The sequence below is a fragment of the Vidua chalybeata genome, chromosome 16 (assembly GCF_026979565.1).
Source record: "Vidua chalybeata isolate OUT-0048 chromosome 16, bVidCha1 merged haplotype, whole genome shotgun sequence".
NCBI classification, from domain to species: domain Eukaryota; kingdom Metazoa; phylum Chordata; class Aves; order Passeriformes; family Viduidae; genus Vidua; species Vidua chalybeata.
In genome coordinates this window covers 11,109,547-11,129,000 of record NC_071545.1, presented here as the reverse complement: position 1 = coordinate 11,129,000, position 19,454 = coordinate 11,109,547, and the positions used below count along the sequence as shown (strand labels likewise).

The window sequence follows — 19,454 nt, the reverse complement described above, 5'->3', positions numbered from 1 at the left end:
AATTGCACATAGGCTGGACCTGAAAAATATCAGACTTCTCTCTAAATTAAGTAAGAAGTCTATTTCATTGTGAACTAGTGAAACCAAACTTAATTAGAAAGAATTACAATACTCTGGAGCTGAATGGGAATGGCACTTCCTTTGGTCTTTGAGCATCTTGTCAACCACAATGACTAATAACAGATGTTTCATGAAACAGTACAAGGAACATGTGCTCTTTAATAAATACTACTTCTTTGTGAATAGTCAGACCTAGTAGCATGGTTAAATATCCTTCTGTTAGGTTCAAAACCAAAATTAACCATTGCTGAGATTTGTTTCTTGCAAAAGAAGTCTCTCTTACCTGCCTTTCCCTCACAGCAGCAGTTGGTTGTCCAAGTTGAGGTTAATTTTGTTTCCTCTAAATACTTGTAGCAGTGCCCTCACTGCCTGCAGGCAGGACCAGCTGTACAAATCTGTGTTTAACCAGAAACTGCGACTGATTTTTCTTCTCTCTTAAGATTAATTTAAATCTAACTAATTTTACTGATCTTACTGCTTTTGGGAACTACTGCAAGAACATTCTGCCAGTGACCACCAGATGGAGTTTCTAAAACAGCTTTGATAAACCAATACCAGAATTCATTTCAAAATGACATTTTAAAGGTTTTGGAGATAAGAAACAGTACAGAAATTCTACTGATTTCAAGATAAATTTTACCTTAGATTTGCAAATTTGGGGGGACTAAAATTAGGCTTTTCAATTCAGTTTGTAATCAGTAATTGTTCTGGGTTTGCATGGCAAGGTTTGGATAGCAGAGCCAGGGAGGGGCTAACAGGGGTGGCCTCTGGGAGAAGCTGCCAGAAACTTCTCCATGTCCAACAGATCCAATTCCAGCAGACCCCAAGGTGGACCTGCCACTGGCCAAGCCTGTCAGTACCAGTGGCAGCACCTCTGGGATAATGAATTTAAGAAAAGGGGGAAAATTGTGCAAGTACTTTTTAAACTGGATAAAATGGATTCGCTTCTGGTTATAAATCATGCTTTAAAGAACTGTTGATAGAAAGGGTTTTTTATATGTTTTTATACTTAATTCATAAATACTCTGATGAGAATCCTGTGTTTTAAAATCTTTTACTGCCATGATTTGTAATAATACGGAAAATCTGCCTGCTGCAGACTGTGAATATTTTTGACAATTCTTGCGGATGTAATTAAAAGTGCCCGTTCCTTTGAAGGAAGGAATATAAGGAAATCACATGGAATTTCAAGGTAAGGGAAGGACTTGGTGGGAAGAAAGTGGGATGACAAAGGAGATAATAGATCTCTGCTCTCCTGATGGAAAAAGAATGTAGTCAGCATATGTCAAAGTGTTTTGATATATAACGGAAAACTTAAGGAATTTAACAGAGGAAACATTTCACACTTCAGATTTGTTGCCATGGCAGTCTGCACAGCTGGGTTTGTACCATTTGATTGCTTTCACTTGGAAAACGTATTGCAGAAGATACTCAAGAAATACACAAGGTTTTGCTTATTAAGAGACTACAGAAATTAATTTAGGAGCAGATGTTTGGGATTCATCAGTGCGTTGAGCACTTCACAGCTGCAGAAACTTAGGCAAGAATCAATTCCTCTCCGAGTCCTCAGCAAACAGTGGAACTGAGAGTGGCACTTGGGCGGGTTCTGCTTTTCTTGGGTTTTACCAGTCCTGTGCTGCTGCAGTGAAGCTCACGAGGTCTCCAGCCTAGACACTGGGCTGCTTTCATTTTTATTAAGCAGTGATAAATGGGGCATTACTGATGCACATACCCACAGCTCAAAAACCATTTAATTGAATCTTAGTTTTAAACAAGTTTAAAAAAAAGGTGTAGATGTAATTAAACTTCCTTCTGAGGTTTGTGGTAGCAATGTCATATTTTCTTCACGATCTTGGGGCATATTCTTCTATTATATAGTAGTTGAGCGAGTATTTTCTGTGAGTGCTCCAAAATGTGGTTGACTTCTGTGACATCTCTGTATTGACAGATAATGGCAGATTCAGGTGCCATGTCAGCCTGGTTTGTACTGGTGTAAACATCTTGACTTTGCTGTACCTGATCAACCCTTTTTATTTGCATTTATGTAGTTGTTCACTCTTCAAAAACCTGTGAGCTTGTGAACTTGCTGCTTATTAACTAACTCTGTTCTCACCGAAGATCCTTCAGTCTGTGTTGTGTGTGAGCAGTTTTGCTAATCCAGCTGAGAAACAGCCTTTTTGTTGGTTGTATCCAAAAGCTCTGTGGAATGAAGGATCAGAAAATCACTGCTCTGTACTTGTTCAGAGATGCTGGCTCTCCTGTTTAAGAAAAGACCCTTTAAAGCACTGTGTGGAAGTAAGGGCATCCTGTCAGATACTAGGCTTTGATTAAATGGTGGAATATTGCAACTTCCACTCTGACAGTTGCCATTTTCATTTATTTCTGACTAAGACTTAAAACATACAAGTGCCTTGGACTGAAGTTTTTTTAAAATAGTTTACCAATAATAATTTTAAATAGAGTTTGCTGTTACTACTGTCTTCCTACGCTTCACAGAACACTAAAAGGGAACAAGTGAATAATTTTGAAAGCACAGCCAAGAAAATATCTTCATATATGTAGGGTAAACAAACTGATCAATGGGGAGTAATCTTTTGGCTTTGTGCAGTGGTTACTGCAATGAATGTGTTACAAGGTACCTTAGATTCTTAAAAGCTGTGTTTTCTTTGGAATGCCAGAGGTGTGGGTTATTTTATTATGTTGTTCTGAGAACCAAGAGAATTTCTGCAGGAAGCTGATTGTGGCAGCACAAAGGAAAGGAAGTTGTCAGGATGTGGCCAATGTTTGCATTGATCTCCAGGTGCACTGTTACTCTGCCTCATTAATTGCAGGATTCTTTATTCTGAAAAAAGTCAGGCAGGGTATGTGCCTTTTAGCTTTCATTCCCAGCCAACTTCGTGCTGATGAAAAATGAGATTTTAATAATGTCAAATTAAGGCCTGGAAATCTGACATCCGAGTCGTGCAATTTGTTATGTTTTCATTCAGTGAAGCCACATAGGTTTAACTTTGTCTACCAACATGTTTTTATCAAGAAAGCAAATAAAAAATCACACATTTTATTGATCATGTACACTTGAACACTTTTTATTGAGAATGTATTATGAGTCAATACTTCCTTTATGAAACTTTCCAGAAAGTCCATTTCTGTAGTATTTTGACATGCTATTGGAGTCCACATCTCTTCATTGTAATAGAACCAGGAATTTTCTAGTGGCTGATCACCTTCTTTTATTAACTGAAATTAGATCTTCAGAGACCAACAAGATTTGATTCCAAGATGTAAACTTTTGAAACTGGGACCTCTACTAAGTTGGTCAACAAGGACCTGTCTTGAGCTAGCTGTGTTAATAACTCAGAAGCAGAGCATGACATTTTTTGTTAGTTCATTGATTTGACTTAATTAGCAGTTCAGCAAGAGGGCTGTAAGCCATAAATCAATTCAAATATTAAGTTTAATTTTGTGAGAAAATAACACTGTTAATAATGGCACTTAACTAGTGCTTACTTTCTAGTACACATTATATACATACCGAAGCATACAGTACACCTTCCTGTTCAGAGGTTTACATTTAAATGATACACTTTTAGAAATAATTTAATAAACTCTTTGCAGATTCTTTTTACATCAGTAGGCTGATTTTTATCTTGCATATATACAGTCATTTATTCATATCTATTTAAATGTGTAATAGATAAGCCCCTATTTACAGTCACCAGAAACCTTCAGTTATTTGAAATGGAAAGGCCCCATTCTTGAGAACTTTGTGTTTTAAGTGTTTGTCCATAAAAGTTCTTCCTAATTTATGATACGTTGTATTTCCTTAAGTATTTTACTGCAGTTGCTCCTCTACTGCTCTTTCTATAAATACTGCAAAGCTCTCTCTTTTTGGGATGCTGCTTTTTAAGAGATACCAGGTGAGGGTGCTGCAATTAAGTTCAGAATTCCCTTAGGAGAACAGCAGCCAGGCAGATCCACGGCACAGTTTCTTTGAGACAACTAATAAATCAAATTACCTTTTCTAAGAGGTTGAGTGGATAGCAGTCTTGTTCATTAAATTATCCAAGTTGTTGTATCTATGATTGCCATCACATTTAGTGTTTATCAAGGATACTGACAAACATCCGTAGCTCTGTTGCAGTAAAAAAGATTAGGAAAAAAACAGATTGGATACCCCATGGCTAAGTTCCATAAAAATCTGTCTTTCTATATCTCTTTAATAGCAGCTTCCATTTTACTACATAAATTTGTAATGTTGAATCACTGAGTAAGATTTGGATCATCGTAAAGGAGTCAGTGTGATGAAGTAAACATGAGTATTGAATGGTACCAGGTGTGCAAGACAAGCAGGGATGGGAGAGAAATTAAAGTTAAATAAATTGTGCAGAGAAGTGAAAAATGATAAAGAGAAATGATACAAGGGCCATGATCTGAAACTGAGAATTTAACATGGAGAGAAAGGAACAGAAATAAAGGCAACAGTTCTTTTAGAGACAGAAAATAAGATGTCTTGAGAGAAGGAGGAAATAGAAGTAAGGATGCAACACGGAAGTTGAAATTGCACTTAAAGTTGCCTGCTCAGCCACACTGTTCTGGCAGTGTCCCAGTTCTGAAAGCCTCTATTCACACCAGATAAGCCAGTTCCTCCCTGCTGGAACTCCTCCTGCATAATGGCACGGAATTTCTTTAACAGATTTTACGTGAGAGATTTCGTGTGGTGCATTAAGAAACCTAATGTTCCTCAGATGAGAAGGAGTCTGTTTGCTTGACATCTGTAAGGAAAGATTTTGTTCTTAAGCACTTCTGTGTGGAAGTGAGCTTGAGTGCTCAAGATGTGTAGAAATTAATGGAAAATCTCTCAAGGTGGGCAAAACCAAGAAAGCAGCCACTATCACATATGTCAGCACAGGGACACTGAATGAGTGAGCTGCACACAGTGATAAGGAACAGCTTCAGTTCTTAACATGGTTTTCGTCAACAGGCTAAAACTGAAAACACCACAGAAATAGATTATTTACTCTGTAGGCTTTAAGGGTTAAAAATATTCAGTAAAATATGAAAAGCTCTTTAAAAAGTAAAGATTAATGGAAAGTCTTCCACCAGGATGTTGCTAACTTAGAGATGCTTGTATATAAAGAAGATAAGTGAAGATGACTATGGGAAGAAATTCCTTGATGGGAAAAGATCTGAAAGGTCTGTCCCTCACCTGCTTTTCACATGTAACTTCAGTATGTGTCTCTGCTGACAGACTAGGGCCAGTTATCAGACAAGATTGTGCTCTAAGCAGTGGGAAAGGTTCAGTTCTGATCTTGCTCCATGTTTTTTTCTACACCAGAAGCTTGAAAAGTCACATTTTTTAAATGATGTCATGTGGAATTTGAGTTGTGCTGTAACAGATTAAGCAATAAAATGATGCTGTAGCAGGTATTAAGTGACAAAAATGTCTCGTGGCCGCACACCAGTGGGAGAGTATCAGCTTCACTTGCACCCCCCTTCTGTCCCCTCCTATCATTAATGCAACAGCAGCACAAGAACAGGTATTTTTTGGGTCAGTGCTTTGTAGCTTGTTTTTATAATTGTTTATGTACTTCCTGCAGCATGTCTGTGTTTCTCACGTATTTCATATAATCAGTAAAATCTGGCGATCTCGATTGGATTTCTTCCAGTCTACTGTGAAACTAAACTTTACTGTGTATCCAAGAATCTCAGTGGAAAGCTTTTTTGAGAGGTCAGCAAAGAGCTGATGCTGACTGGGATTCCTATATTGAAGAATTTTATATGGTTTCCAAACCTCCAGTGATGTCCTAGATCAACGAGAGTTTAATTTCTTTGTTGCAAACATATCCCTTGAAAATAAAAAATGTTAATCATAAACATATTTATTTTTTAAGATAATTACTCTTGTTACATGAACATATGTGGACCGTAACACTTAGCCAGACAATCTTTACTAGTTAAATTCTGATTTAACTTTGTAAACCACTGTGTCCTTCATTTTAGTATGTGGAACAAACATCTCTTGAGTTCCGTCAGAATTAGTTAATAAATATTTCTGAATTCCTGAAATGTTTTAGGATACAAACAAAGCACTGGAAAATTAAAACATATTTTTGTTATTTGTTGTAGCTAAAAGAAAAATCAGTTTACCACAAACATTAAAACAGGTTAGTTTGTGTGAGAAAATAATTTCTGAAAAAGGTAAATTAGGCTTCTTTTAGAGGGGAATCAGTGATGGAGAAAGAAATTAAATAATTTAATTTATAATTAGCATTTACTATTTGGACATGTATAATTGGGTAATATGATCTTCAGTAAAGATCAACTATATAATCTTCATTGAAAAAATGCTATTTACTTCATCAAGGATAGCACTATCACTTCTTTGTACAGAAAACAAGGTAATACCTTTTCCTATACAAGATACAAGGTGCTGTGTCTTCAGTCAAGACTTCAATTAACTGCTTAGTGATTTCTTCAGACAGGAAGATCAGAGCCATGAAACCAGAGTTCATCCTTTGTCAGCAGTTCAGTGCACTGAAGGTATCAGATGTCACAGGTAATGCAGGCCAGAGCCTCACACCAATTCAGCCAACAACTACTGGAAAATTAAAACTGTTGCATTCAGCTGCAATGGAAGGCCCTTCCAGCCTCTTGGCTGGGACTCTCAAATGTCTCTGAGTGCCAGCACAGCAGTGTCACAGTCCCAGCACTGAGCACCCAGTGCTGCAGTCACAGAGCACCAGGGGTTGTGTCACACCTATGTCATGACCTGCTGTACCACTGTGCGCTCGTGAGAACACCCCTGGTTCCCACAGTGTATCTTTTTAAGCAAACGCCGTAATTTGTTGGGAAAGTTTTTGTTAATGTATCTGTAGAGCAGAGGCATGACAAAGCTGCTGGAGAAAGCCAGGAATTTTGACAAAATCGTGGCAAAGTGTAATATCTGAATGGAATTTACATCTGGAATTCTTCCTCGTAGGTTAATAAACGTGCTTACCAAGAGAATAACGTAATAGGGTGTCCACAGGGTGAACTGTGTGCAGACTGTGGCAATCAGAAGCCTGTGCACTGATGGATCCAAGCGCCCAGTGTCCTGGTCCAGTGGCGTGGCCTCCTTGCGTATCCGCAGGATCAGCGTCAGCGCGTAGAGAACAGCGATGGCGGGAACGACGTACCCGATAAACACCATGATGGCATCTGCTGCTTCCTGGTTCTGCATCTTGGAACACTCGATTATTTTGGTGGACACGTGGTTGCAGACGTAGAACAGGAGAGATGAAAAGCTTGTGAGCATGGCCCCACCCCAGATGAAGCCGCAGACGTGTTTGGTGTTGTACACACTGGACATGTAAGTCCTGGGCAGGGCACGTTCGATGTAGTAGTCCAGACTGAGCAGTGTGGTAGAGTACATGGTAACTAACGATGAGACGTTGAATAAAATAAGGAAGGTGATATAAACTTCATTGTTGGAATTCCAGATGGCCCATTTTGTATTGGCAAGACCCAGCAGGTACATTGGTGCCAGAGTGTTGATGATGAGGCCAGCAATGGCAATGTTGACAAAGTAAACATCTGGCATAGTCATAGTAGCTTTGTTGTAGAGGTTAACTAGGACCAGCAGGCCATTGTAACAAAGGCCAATTGGGAAACATACAATGAGGTAGAGAAGGGAAAAGATGGAAAGCACAAGGTCGAAGTCATGGCAGAGATGCTGGTCCTCACTGTTCTCGGTACTGTTGATTAAGGCTTCACAGCTCCACATAGTGATTTTTAGCTTTTGTGTCTTCTTTGCTGGTTACCAGCTTTTCTGTAGAGAGAGAAATAGTGAAAGCATTGTTAAAACATTATGTCAGAAATGAAATGGAAAGTACTGTGAAGAAAACACTTTGAATTTAAGATTATATGCATCACTTAACCGATGTTGTTAGTCTAGAAGAAAGTAAACTTATTAAAATTTCATTAGACTTGATACATGTTCTGCAGTTTTGATTTAAATGAAACTAATGGCAGATTAGTTGATACAGGACACTCAACAGAAGTAAACTGTAAACCATCATTAAGCACTGATGTATATATGAATACTAATGCAATTTTTTGAAAATTGTCAAACAGTACCTTGTATATAGCTAAAAATGCATAAGGGCAACTATTGAAGAGTGGAAGGATATAAACTGAATATGATGGAAAACAGAGATCTCCTAACATCTTAAATAAGCTTTACCTTAAAAAAAAAGTTTCTTGGGAGGCACATCCAAGGCACTATGGTGGATATGTACTGGATCACTGATAAAATTGACAAAGACTAGAGGATACTGGGAGATGAGGTGTAAGGGGGATGTTGGTTTAGTTGTGTTTTTTTGGTGTTTTGTTTTTTTTTTTTTTAATAGGTCAGTTTGTATTCAGACTTCCAACCTTATAACCATTTAGTTTCAAAAAAAAAAAACAATGGACCTCTGTAGTCCAGGGAACCTAATATCAGGGCAGCCTGACTTTCCAAAAAGGCAAGAATCAGCTATCATTTCCTCTCAAAATAGCTCGAATTCTTTAAAAAGTATGCTACTATCAGTAGTTGTGGCCCAGCCATCTTCGCTTTATCGTCAGTAGAGATAGCATTTTAACTGAAACCAAGTGAACTTCAATCAGTCGTGCAAAGTCACTATCCAAAATGCAGGAACGAGAAATAATCTCTGAAGTACAACTCAAAACAGGCACAGCCTTAAAATCATGGCTGTTATTCATGGCAGCCCATTTCAGGGGCAGTGTAGAGCTGGGGCAGCGGGTGATTTCCCATGTCACGTACTCTGCCTGTCACACACTCCGTGGTTTTGTGTGCTCCTCTGTCAGCACCTATAGCAAAGTATAAGTACAAGTACCTGGATTCTTTCCAGAGGGGAGAGCAAGATTTAATCACAATAAACATTGTGCAATGAAAATGAATGCTACTAGACAACATGCTGTACTCCATGAACCAGATGGCTAAATTATACTGTGTGGGGTCTGTGAGTATACAGGTACGTGACTGCATCTCCCTGGTGCTAATCCTTCGACTCTTCAGCCACAGTACAAAATTTGTCCCAAAACGGTGTGAACTTCCATGTTTTATTTCCCACTGTAGTTGTTTTATGTGCATTTTTCTTCTAAATAACATAAGGCTAAAAATCAGGCTAAAAATACAGTAATTTTAGCTGGGCAAGCAAGTTTTTATTCCACTTTCCCATGTTGGATTTCCTCAGAGAAGTGCCTTCTGTGGCAGCATCAGAAGTTCTATTGTTTTCAAAGGTGGTTTTCACCTTTGTGGGAAAACTTGACTTTTTTTTTTTTGGTTTATTTTCTCACATCAATTCTTCAGCTAGACTGTTGTGTTGAGTGGACCATATCATATCTTTATATTGTCTCTCTATCTTCATTCTATTTTTGAGCACTGAGAACAACCCCATTTATTTTCAGGAAGCATCTGCTGGTTTAGGTTTTTCAGAAAGAAAAAGAAAAGCTGTTTTTTTCGCAGTTGAAGGGAACCAAAACTACATCTCATTGAACTGTTATGACTCGATTCAAGCCAAGCAGCAGACTGGAATTAGATATTGCAAATATATGCATTCTGGTGAGTGCAAAGGTGACTAAGCACAGGCATGGGTACAATCACGTAATTCCATTATGTAGGTTTATCCTTAAGCATGTAGCTTTGATTACTCCAGACTGAATTACATCAGCCACTGAATAACTTGCCTGTATACTGTCTCAGAAGATCAACAGTCTTTGCTACCAGGCTTTGTATTTTACAGAGCAGGGGGATGTCTGGTTTCGCAAGTGGTTTTAGTCATTACCCTTATTCTTTCTTTATGTCCTCCTCTAAGCGTGGTTAAACACGACAATTCTGTTTTAATGATAGAAATGGCAGGCGATTCATTCTGTTAAATACTAATTTTAGGAAAGTGACAATATTTACCTCTGAAAAGAGCAAAAACAAACGCCAAAATTAAACCACTTTCTCGGAAAACCTTCTTGATGACTTTCAAGTTCCCAGGTGAGGTATTTCTGCGGCTGAAGGCGAAATCCGCCGTGCTGAAGGCTCGCTTAGCAGCGAAGGCACTGAACCTGCTGGCTGTGCAGGCCCCGCTCAGCACTTCTGCCCGGCCGTGCCTTCTGTCGCTGCCGGGGCGGCTCTGCCGTGCCCGGGTCACTCCTCGCAGTGACCGCTGCCCGCTCACCCACCTCTGTAGCCCCAGGTCGCCTCCGCTGCGTAAGTGCAGGCTGCAGCAGCCTCTTGTTTGCGGTGCCCCGGATCCTCCGCTCTCAGCCCGGGATCGCGCCGGACGCGCAGCCCCCGCGGGCGAGCGGCACCGCGCGTCCCGCCCGCCGCGCTCCGCAGCCTCTCACCTTCAATCGCCGTGTGCCGCTGCCCCGAGCCGCCCTCCCGAGGCACCGAGCCGGCCTCCCGAGGCACCGAGCCGCCCTCCCGAGGCACCGAGCCGGCCCCCAGGCCCCGGCGCGGCTCTGCCGGGGATCATGGTGCCGGCCCGGCACGGCGCTGGGAGCCGCTGCCTGCGCTGCACTTGTTTTGCCTCTCTTAAGTTACTCACAAGTTTCTGCTTGGCTTGGCAGGCGCCTGGCCCCTCCCTTCCCCTGTTTACAGCCAGTTTCAAGAAGTGAGAGGTGGTGCTCGGAGCTGTTGGATCCAGCTCGCTTTGTATATAGCTATATAGTGCCCGGGTTTTGGATTTACTGCTTAAAATCCACGGGCGTGCAGGTTTGTTATGGTTTTGTCATCGGTGCTGGGGTTCTGCAGAGCCCGTGCCATTCCCTGCAAGTGTAGTCAACAGCTTTCACTCAAGAGCATGGATTTTATTTTTAACTCGGGATGAGAATATGTAGCTTTGAGGTTTCATTTTCATAGGCCATATATCCTGAATAATCAGTATTTAAAAATTCCCGTACTACAAAGTGCACAGGTGCTTGTGGTGCTGGCAAACATAAACCAGCTTGTAAAACAAGGTAGGAAGGAAAGTTTCTAAGTGTTTACTTTGAATTTGGAGATTGTTTTGGTGTTGTGAAAAGGTGTTACAACATAACGCTCATTTTGTAATGGAGTTATGAGTTCCATTCTGCTTCCTTTTAAAAAAAGTTGATTAATCTCAAGGATATTTGCATATTACTTACAGTTAAAGGATGTGAATGTTTGTATTTTCCACAACTTTAAAATGGATCACTTCTTGAAAGAGCTTTTGAACTGCAGATTGATCACTTATCCCATAATGAATTTTTTCCTGTGGTTGTTCTGTTGTTTATATGGAAACTCCTCAGACTAATGAAAAGAGGCTACCTTTGAAGTATGTTTCCAACTGATATCACCAACCAAAACAGCTGCCTTTTTCAAAATAATTTGTCTTATATTTAGAAATTCTGAAGCTTTATTCCATAGCAAATAAACACCAATGTAGCATCCCTTATTGGAAAAATAAGCAGCTGTTAATGAAATAAATACTGGAAAAACACTAAACCCGCGATCAGCACAGTTGTTTAGAGCATGATGCTAGCACCAGCACATGTGGGCCCATCTCCACATGGGCCATTTGCTGAACACTTGGACTAGATCCTTGTGGGTCCCTTCAGCTCTGAGTATTCTGTGATATCTAAAAATGGTCATCCTGCTTGTCTTGAGTTTCTCTGTCTGACCACAGTTTGTATTTAAAGGTTCATTACGAATATTGTAAAACTGCTGCAGCTCCCAAAAGCAGAAAATTCCCCCGTTCCTGTTTGATAGATAGTCCACAGACAGAATTGTGTATGTGCTGTGGATAACTCCATGTTACAAACTGTGGCATCACATTTTTGGTGCTTCAGAACTTTAGAAGGACTTTGATCATCCTAAGTTCACCAAGGAAACAACAAAATAGGGAAGGTATTCATGTAGAAGCACTTTCAGAGTGCTCATACTTGGCCAAAAGCCAATTTCCTTACACTCCATTAAAGCTGAAGGTGGTTTTATTTAGATAACAATGTCCATTAAGTACTTAAGAAAAAACTTCTTGCAATGCAGCACAAAAAGTTGAGAGCACTTGGTGGCAAGTATTATTTTAGAAAAGATCCGTAAAACAAACTTAAAATAATGAGGAAAAAAAATGAAGTTCTGCTCAGTTGTATTACAGAGGCCATAGCTGCAGTCAGGCTTTTTCAGACATTTTCATTCATAATGCAGCACTAAGTTGCAGAGCAGGTTGGGTAAGAGTTTGAAGCATGACCATTCCATGGTCGGATTATTTTATTTGACTTTAAAAACCTACCCTTCATCCAGCTGCAGCACTGTCTCTTTTCTCTGCAGATTTTTCTCTTTATACAACACATGGTTTGTCTACTTGCTCTATTATCGTGTATCTGTGACGTAGCTCTTACCTGGCTTATCTGACTTCTGAGTGTGTTTTCACAAGCTGTGGTGTCATTATAAATTAACAGCTAGTAAAGTACGTAGCTAATAAAGCTGTTGCCAACAAGGTAAGTCTCTAAACATGCCAAACACATGTACCTTTGTCACGTCCTCTTGAGTTCCCACAGGATCTCAATCTGAAACCCGGTGCTGCCTAGGGGAAGGCTGGGTCCTACACAGAGCTTTGCTGGGCAGCACAGATTTGCTTCAGATCTAGACTGAGCAAACTAAAAATCATGGCCAGAAGTGCTGTATGAATGTATGAACCATGACTTTGTAGATTGTCAGCCCCTCATCAGGGTTTGAAAGATGCTTTTTGAAAGGGACATGCTGAATATTACTTATGGATTAATTCTTAAAACTTTAAATAATGGATGATCAATATTTTTGGAAAATTAGAAACCTACAATTAGTTGTACATCAAGGGGAACACGCTGAATTCTCAAGTGCTAGAGAGTGAAGTGTCACATTGCTGTTCCCTCTCACTCTGGGTAACATGACATTTCTTTAGGCTTACTAGCTTATATACATACCATAGGGATTAGCAAATGACTTCTAGGCTGGATATAGAGAAAAGTAAAACTAAATAGCTCAGGTTAGATGTGAGGGGGGGAAATGCAGCAGTGCAAGCAAGTAGGAATATACTTTTCTCATGCAGTTGCTGAGTTGCTGCTGTTTATAATGTAATGATACAGCTCAGATAAAATGCTTTTCACATGAGTGGAGAAGAAAATCCTGCTTGATACTGGGGCCTGGGCTGAAAAACAAGCCCCTTCCAACCTATCATTTATGTCTTTGTGGTGCAACCATTGACCAGTTTGGCAGCCAGAGGAAGTTCATAATTGATACTGGTTCTATTTATAATGTGGTTAATTCAGTGCAATGTAAGGTGAAAGAAGGCACGAGCAAACAGGGATAATTGATTCAAAGTAGCATTGAATATAATAAGCCTGTGTTGAATATTTTAAAGAGTACAAATCAAAAAGCAAAAGTGGGTCAGTTGAAAGAGAGGGGAACAAGGGGTTTGCCACTCATGGCAAGTCAGCTCATGGAAGAGCAGTCACCCAACTTTCTGGTCCTGCTGATTTCACCCCTCATTAGGCTCAGGTTTTGGTTTTCTAAACCCTTTCCCTTTGCTGCATAACTTGCTTTAATAGCAGCATAGCAATAATTAATAATTAAAGTAAACCCAAGATTTTTCACTTATATAACCCAACTCTTGCCTACTCCCACTTGATTCTGCACAATTTGATTGCTGTGAACCCATTTCCAGCTCTATAGGTAATTAATTGCCTTCCCTTAGACCAATGCCTTTCCTTTAACATTCCTTCTGTTCATGCATAAATTCTTATGTACATTTCCTGATTCTTAAAATACCCCTTGAGTTTCCTATCTGCATGGCCAAAATTTTCCTCTTCACCTCTCCCTGATGACTCCCTTACAATTAACACTGCACCTCCCATCATTATTTGCTCATATGACACACACAGTATCATATCCAACTTATGACAGGGCTTCCAAGCAGGACACACTTTCACTTCTACTTTGTGACTTTCCTGTGGGGTATCTCAGGCTGTTCTTTTGGTATTTTGAATCAGCAATAAAGATTGCATTCTCAAGAACTGTAAGGGTGCATTTCCATTTCATGTGGCACGAGTACAGAGATACCCGCGTTCCTGAAATTGGTCTTTGCATTTTGCTTTGGTTGCCCTTTGAGGTTGCTCACTCTGTTTTTCCAGAAATTCTGAATATATGTTATCTTCAGAGCTCCTTCCTGTGGGTGGGTGACCTTTGTTATTGTTCCACAGATGTTGGCAACCTCTGTCTCATTTTTTTATCCTCTCATTCTGTAAGTACCATCTTCGTGGTAAATCGTTTGCATAGCAGCTACCTGGTGATTCAGATCCCACTTGTGCCATGATAATCTGCTTGCTGCCCTGGCCTCTTGGCAACCTGCTAAATAGATGATTTTTTCCCCTCCTGTTTTGACCTTTTGTTGTTGTTATTTATAATTGTTATTATTAAATGTATAAATATGTAAAATTATTAATGTAATATAATTATTAACAGTGTCAGGTGCACATTTTGTTTCTGTTTAGATTGTTCAGCTTTTTGGGAATCTGAGTTCATATAAGGCCATGTCAAATATAAGTCTGCAAATTGCTGTCACAGGTCACTAAGCATCAAGAAATGAGTTCAGATGGGCTTTTTGTTTGGTAGAAGGAGCAAGAATGGATTTTAGGGTATGGAAACTTTTTTTTTTTAAGGATGTGCATATTCTCTAATAGGTTAGAACTGCAGAACATTCTTCTGTTTTTTGAGTTCATAGAAGGTTGCTCAGAACAATGTGTGTATCCATCAGAAAAGAGTGAATGAATAATTGTATTTGCTTTAGTTTCTCATTTTCCCTCTCAATTTCTAAGCAGCTTAAAGCTTATGAGAACAGATAATATACTCCAATAAAGGAAGACAAAATAGATCAGCTACTCTGGAAACCACAATCAAAACTGCTAAATGGTGTGTTTAGGAGCCCTTTAGATCTATCTGTTGGAGAGTGGCAGTGTTCTGGAAGGTTGTAATAACCAACTACCATGGGGTAGAAGTTCTGAGGAGAGGAGATCGCCCAGCACTGCAGCCCCTAAAGATGTGAGTGGAAGGAGTGCCTTGCTCAGATACAGATGCTATCTGCCAGGCACATCTGCCACTCCAGAGAAATCCTGCCTTTTTGTGCTGTTCATTTCTTTGCAGTGGAGCCTCTGTGGGAGCTGGGTTGCCAGTGGCTGTGCCCTCCTGGCAGCTGCTGGGGAACGGCATGGGTTAACTGCATAAACTCAGCCTTGTTTTGTTAAGTTCTCCCTGCCCCAGCATTGGATGAGTGGCACTGATGTGCTGCTCCACCCCTTCCTGACTTAGCTTTATCACTGAATTCTGTAAGAGCTTCTATATGGAAAACATGACATACTGTTTCTTTTTAAATGTTTCTGTGCGGCGAGAAAGAATTTGCTATAGAGTGAACAGTGCAGCTTTTAATACTTAAAGATTTCATCACTGCAAAAAGTGAAATACCATACTTTTGGGCAGTTCTAAAGGTGAGATTCCATCAGGCAGAATGAATATACACAGTGATTACCTGTATTCATCTATCTACAGGCCTTAGCTGCCAGGGATTCTGACATGAGATACAATTTGGAGATGCTCAAATATCCACTAGATAATACTTTTTAAAAAGATTAAGCTATATGCAAAACAAAACCTGAGTAATTTTCCTAGTATTCCTATTCACTTCCAGGAACTTGTGGCATATTAAATAACAGGAATAATTAGAATGAATGCAGTATTAGAAAATCAGCTTACGTAAGGTGCTTCCAGTTCTGGATTTTATTAAGTTGACCAGTTGGAATACAAGAAGTGACAGCTTTTAAGCATCAGCAGAGTAGATGGCGCCATTCAGAGTGCTGAACAGCCAGTTAGCACTGCTGCAGCCCTGCTCCATGTTTTCAGAGCACTGATTTTGATGTAGCTATCCCACTTTAAAACGAAGTAGCAGCAACCTTAAATAACATTCAGCGTCAAGATGACTGAAAGTTGTTATGTATATGTATTAATTCTTTTAACTGCTTCACTGAAAACAAACTTTTAAAAAAATTTAACCTTCATGTGAATTTTCAGTGTGCTTGTAACTGGTGAGCCACAGAAACCAGCAGAATTAATTAAAAAATACAGAACATTTCAGTTTCTGGGAAAGCACACAAGCAAAGAATTTCCTTCAGTTTAAAACTGAATCTAAGTTGCAGATTCTTTTCGTATGAAGTACTACAACTCAGTGTATTTAACAAGGGTTACAGACACCTGCAGAAGGCATCTTTACTGTTGTGATGATGTTCAGAGCAGCTGGGACTTAGTAGACACTTTATCCCAGTGTTTTTAAGGAAAATATTTTATTCATTTATTCTGACTTCAGGAACTTAATAGACTAAGTGGGTGATTTCTTTAATAAATTTTTCATAACTTGCAGTCATCAATGTTTAAATTTAAGGAGTTTTGCCCCAGTACCTACAGCCACTTAAACTGTAGAGCAACAGGTCAGTTAAGACTGGGTTTGGGGAAAAAATTTATGAAACTTACTGGTTCCTGTTTTTTATGTAAAGATCATCATAGCGTAGAAACTTCTGCCAAGGCCTTTTTAATATTTGAGATAATATCAAAGACAGTTTTATGGTAAAATTCTTTGTTTAGATAATGTCTTTAATAAGTGCAAACAGGTCATTTGTACCTTACAAGATAGCAGGTGCCTGGATCTCTGCATTTCCAGCATTTTGGAATTGCCCAGGTTCCAGGTAAGGACTGTTTGTACTTCTGGTTCATGTAAATCAGCATCACTCCAGTAAAGAGACAGATTCCCGCCAATCAAAATTAATGCATATTATGGCAATTCTGGGCTTTGCTGAGTGAATTTATTCCGGGAAGAGAGTGTCGAAGGTGCACGGACTGTGCTGGAATTACTCTGTAAATGAGCTGGCCGGGTGAGCTGGCAGGGTGGGAACAGCAGCTCTTATCTTCCCCCGCTGTTTGTCAGCTTCACCCATGCTCAGGGCTTGTGGCAGGGGACTCTGCTGAAATTTGGCAGTACAGAAACATTCCCCAGAGATCTTTTGGTGCCAGTTGCAGAGACTGGCAGGAGGCACAGATGGTACTTTTCCTGGAAACTATAACATAATGCTGTTTCCTATTAGAAACACTGGTGGAAGGTGACTCGGTGACTTAATCAAGCAGACCATCGTGTTGGCTGGGGAGGAAACTCTTGTGGAACAGACCCTGACCACAGGGACCAGGTTTCCAGTAAAAGCAGAAATACTGCCATACTTCTTTATCAGATAGCATATAGAAGAATTACAAAAACTGGTTTGAGTTTGAAGGGAAAAATCAGCCCTCAGCAGAGTTGTACTAAGGCTGAAATGACTTCAAAATTTGTCACATCCGCTGGAGATAAACTTATCTTTCTGTTAATTGCTGGCAAGTCTGAGACATCTTGTTCCTGACACTCCTGTGGCTTTTAATTTTCACTGCTTGGTGAAGGAAATAGCATTTTCTAGCTGCCTCCTGGATGAACTTGCATAATTACTGATTACATCTTATTCCATTTATAATGTCTGAATAAAATATTTTAAATTTACATTCTAGGGGATCTAGTATAATATTAATGCTGATCTAAGGTTGGTTATTATTAGATGGTAAGATTTAGAATTAGAATTTTCATTTACCAGGGGCTTGAGGCATCTTTCTGGCGTGATTAAGTTCTGATTTGTCCATCTATTGCTTGCCATGTGCCACTCCCCACTCCACTTTATCAGCGACAGGGAGTTCTTATCCCTTAGTCATCAAAATGTTCTACCAATAAACTTAATTTCTTCTAAGACTCCCCACTGCAGCTATATGTGTATATCAAACTTAAAAACTTAGCACGTTCTGTTCTGGGATGCTGACAAAGAGTTTGACAGGTTTAAGTATTTGATGATTTCATTTGAGTCCTTGGCCATCCTTCCACAGACCTGTGGGTGGGGATACTTTCTTAGGTACTCTTAATGGGTATTGTTCCTCTTTGAGGCTGGACAATGTTTCCAAGAGGAAAAAAAAAAAACAACAAAAAACAAAAAACAACCAAAAACAAAACAAAACAAAAAAAACCCAAACAAACAAAACAAAACAAAAAAAAAACCCCAAAGTAATTTTGTGGGAAGAAATGCGTAAAGGAGTATGAGACCTCTTTAAACCTAAAGCCTCCCATTACAAAAACATCTGTGAAATCACACCTGGAGTCTACTACCAGTAGCCACCTGCTGCCCACACTGCATCCATTCCATGGTATTTTGGAAAGTCATGGTTAGGATTTGTACAAATTCCTGGAACTACAGCCATGTTAATGACATGGAAATAAGTACTAGTGCTCACTAACTGTAGTGTATCCTTTCACATGCCATACAACAATTAACTAAAAATTTGAACAGACTTTTTGTAGAGAATTCTTACTATCCTTCAGAGGTAAGATCCTGGTTTTAATAAGTCCTGCCTGCTTCAGGAAGCAAAAACGACTTCTGTAGCACCTTTGTTACTGCAGGAGCCCTGATACGCTGGGTTTGCATGGCAAGTTTTTGGGAAGGTGTTCAGTTTTGTTTCTCATTACCCTACTCTAATTTGATGGTTAATGAATTAATTTTTCTGTAAGTTGAGTCTGTTTTGTTCAGGATGGTAATGGGTGAGTGATCTCTCCCTCTCCTTCTCTCAACCCACAAGCCTTGAGTTCTATTTTCTGTCCCTGTCCAGCCATGGAGGGGAGTGAGAGAGTGGCTTTGGTGGGTACCTGGTGCCCAGCTGAGGTCAGCCCACCACAAAAATTAATGTATAGTCTGCTTCCTCCTGTGCTAATGGGTGGAAGCCTGAGGAGTAATTAGTTTGTCAGAGAGCCAGTTTCTTACTAATGATTGATAAATGGTTGTTTTGACAGGGCCCACACAGGCACTGGGTGCTGAGAACAGTAAAGCAGAGTTTGTAGGGAGGGCACTGGAGCCTGCTGGTCTGTCTTCACCTAAATGAGCTGTACTTGTTGTGGCTATTGTGGAAAATATGCAGAATATTCTGATAACCTCTTATCTGATGTTCAGATCCTGCATGGAGGAGTTCAGACTAATCAGTCTGATGTGCAAATCACAAACATTGATGTTTACATGAATCACTTTGACCAGACATTTGATTAACTTTGTTGCATCACTTCAGAATCAGTCTGACTTGTGTACAGATCCATGGAATTCTGCTCAGACTTAAATGATGGAGCCAATCAAACCCGTGCCAGATGTGATGCTGGCATGACAAATAGGGTGCTGCCTTTTATGCTGCTTTAGCATTTCTATGAGAACAAAGTTAAATTCAGCTGACAGAGCCCTAAGGGAAAGTAGGTGTTCTGCTACATACAGTAGAA

General features: G+C 39.8%; 1 protein-coding gene across 7 annotated transcripts in view; it reads right to left on the bottom strand.

The window, feature by feature from the left end:
• Window positions 1-2,240: 2,240 nt before the first annotated feature.
• GPR146 (G protein-coupled receptor 146) overlaps window positions 2,241-19,454 on the bottom strand; it is a 49,354-nt gene continuing 32,140 nt past the window's right edge. For 2 of the 7 annotated variants that reach the window (XM_053957094.1, XM_053957096.1), the window contains one exon: window positions 5,924-7,867. In XM_053957094.1, coding sequence (XP_053813069.1) covers window positions 6,818-7,822 — 1,005 coding nt within the window. In that variant the 5' untranslated portion in view covers window positions 7,823-7,867 and the 3' untranslated portion in view covers window positions 5,924-6,817. The other 5 variants (XR_008433673.1, XR_008433675.1, XR_008433674.1 and 2 more) reach the window with 5 other exon arrangements.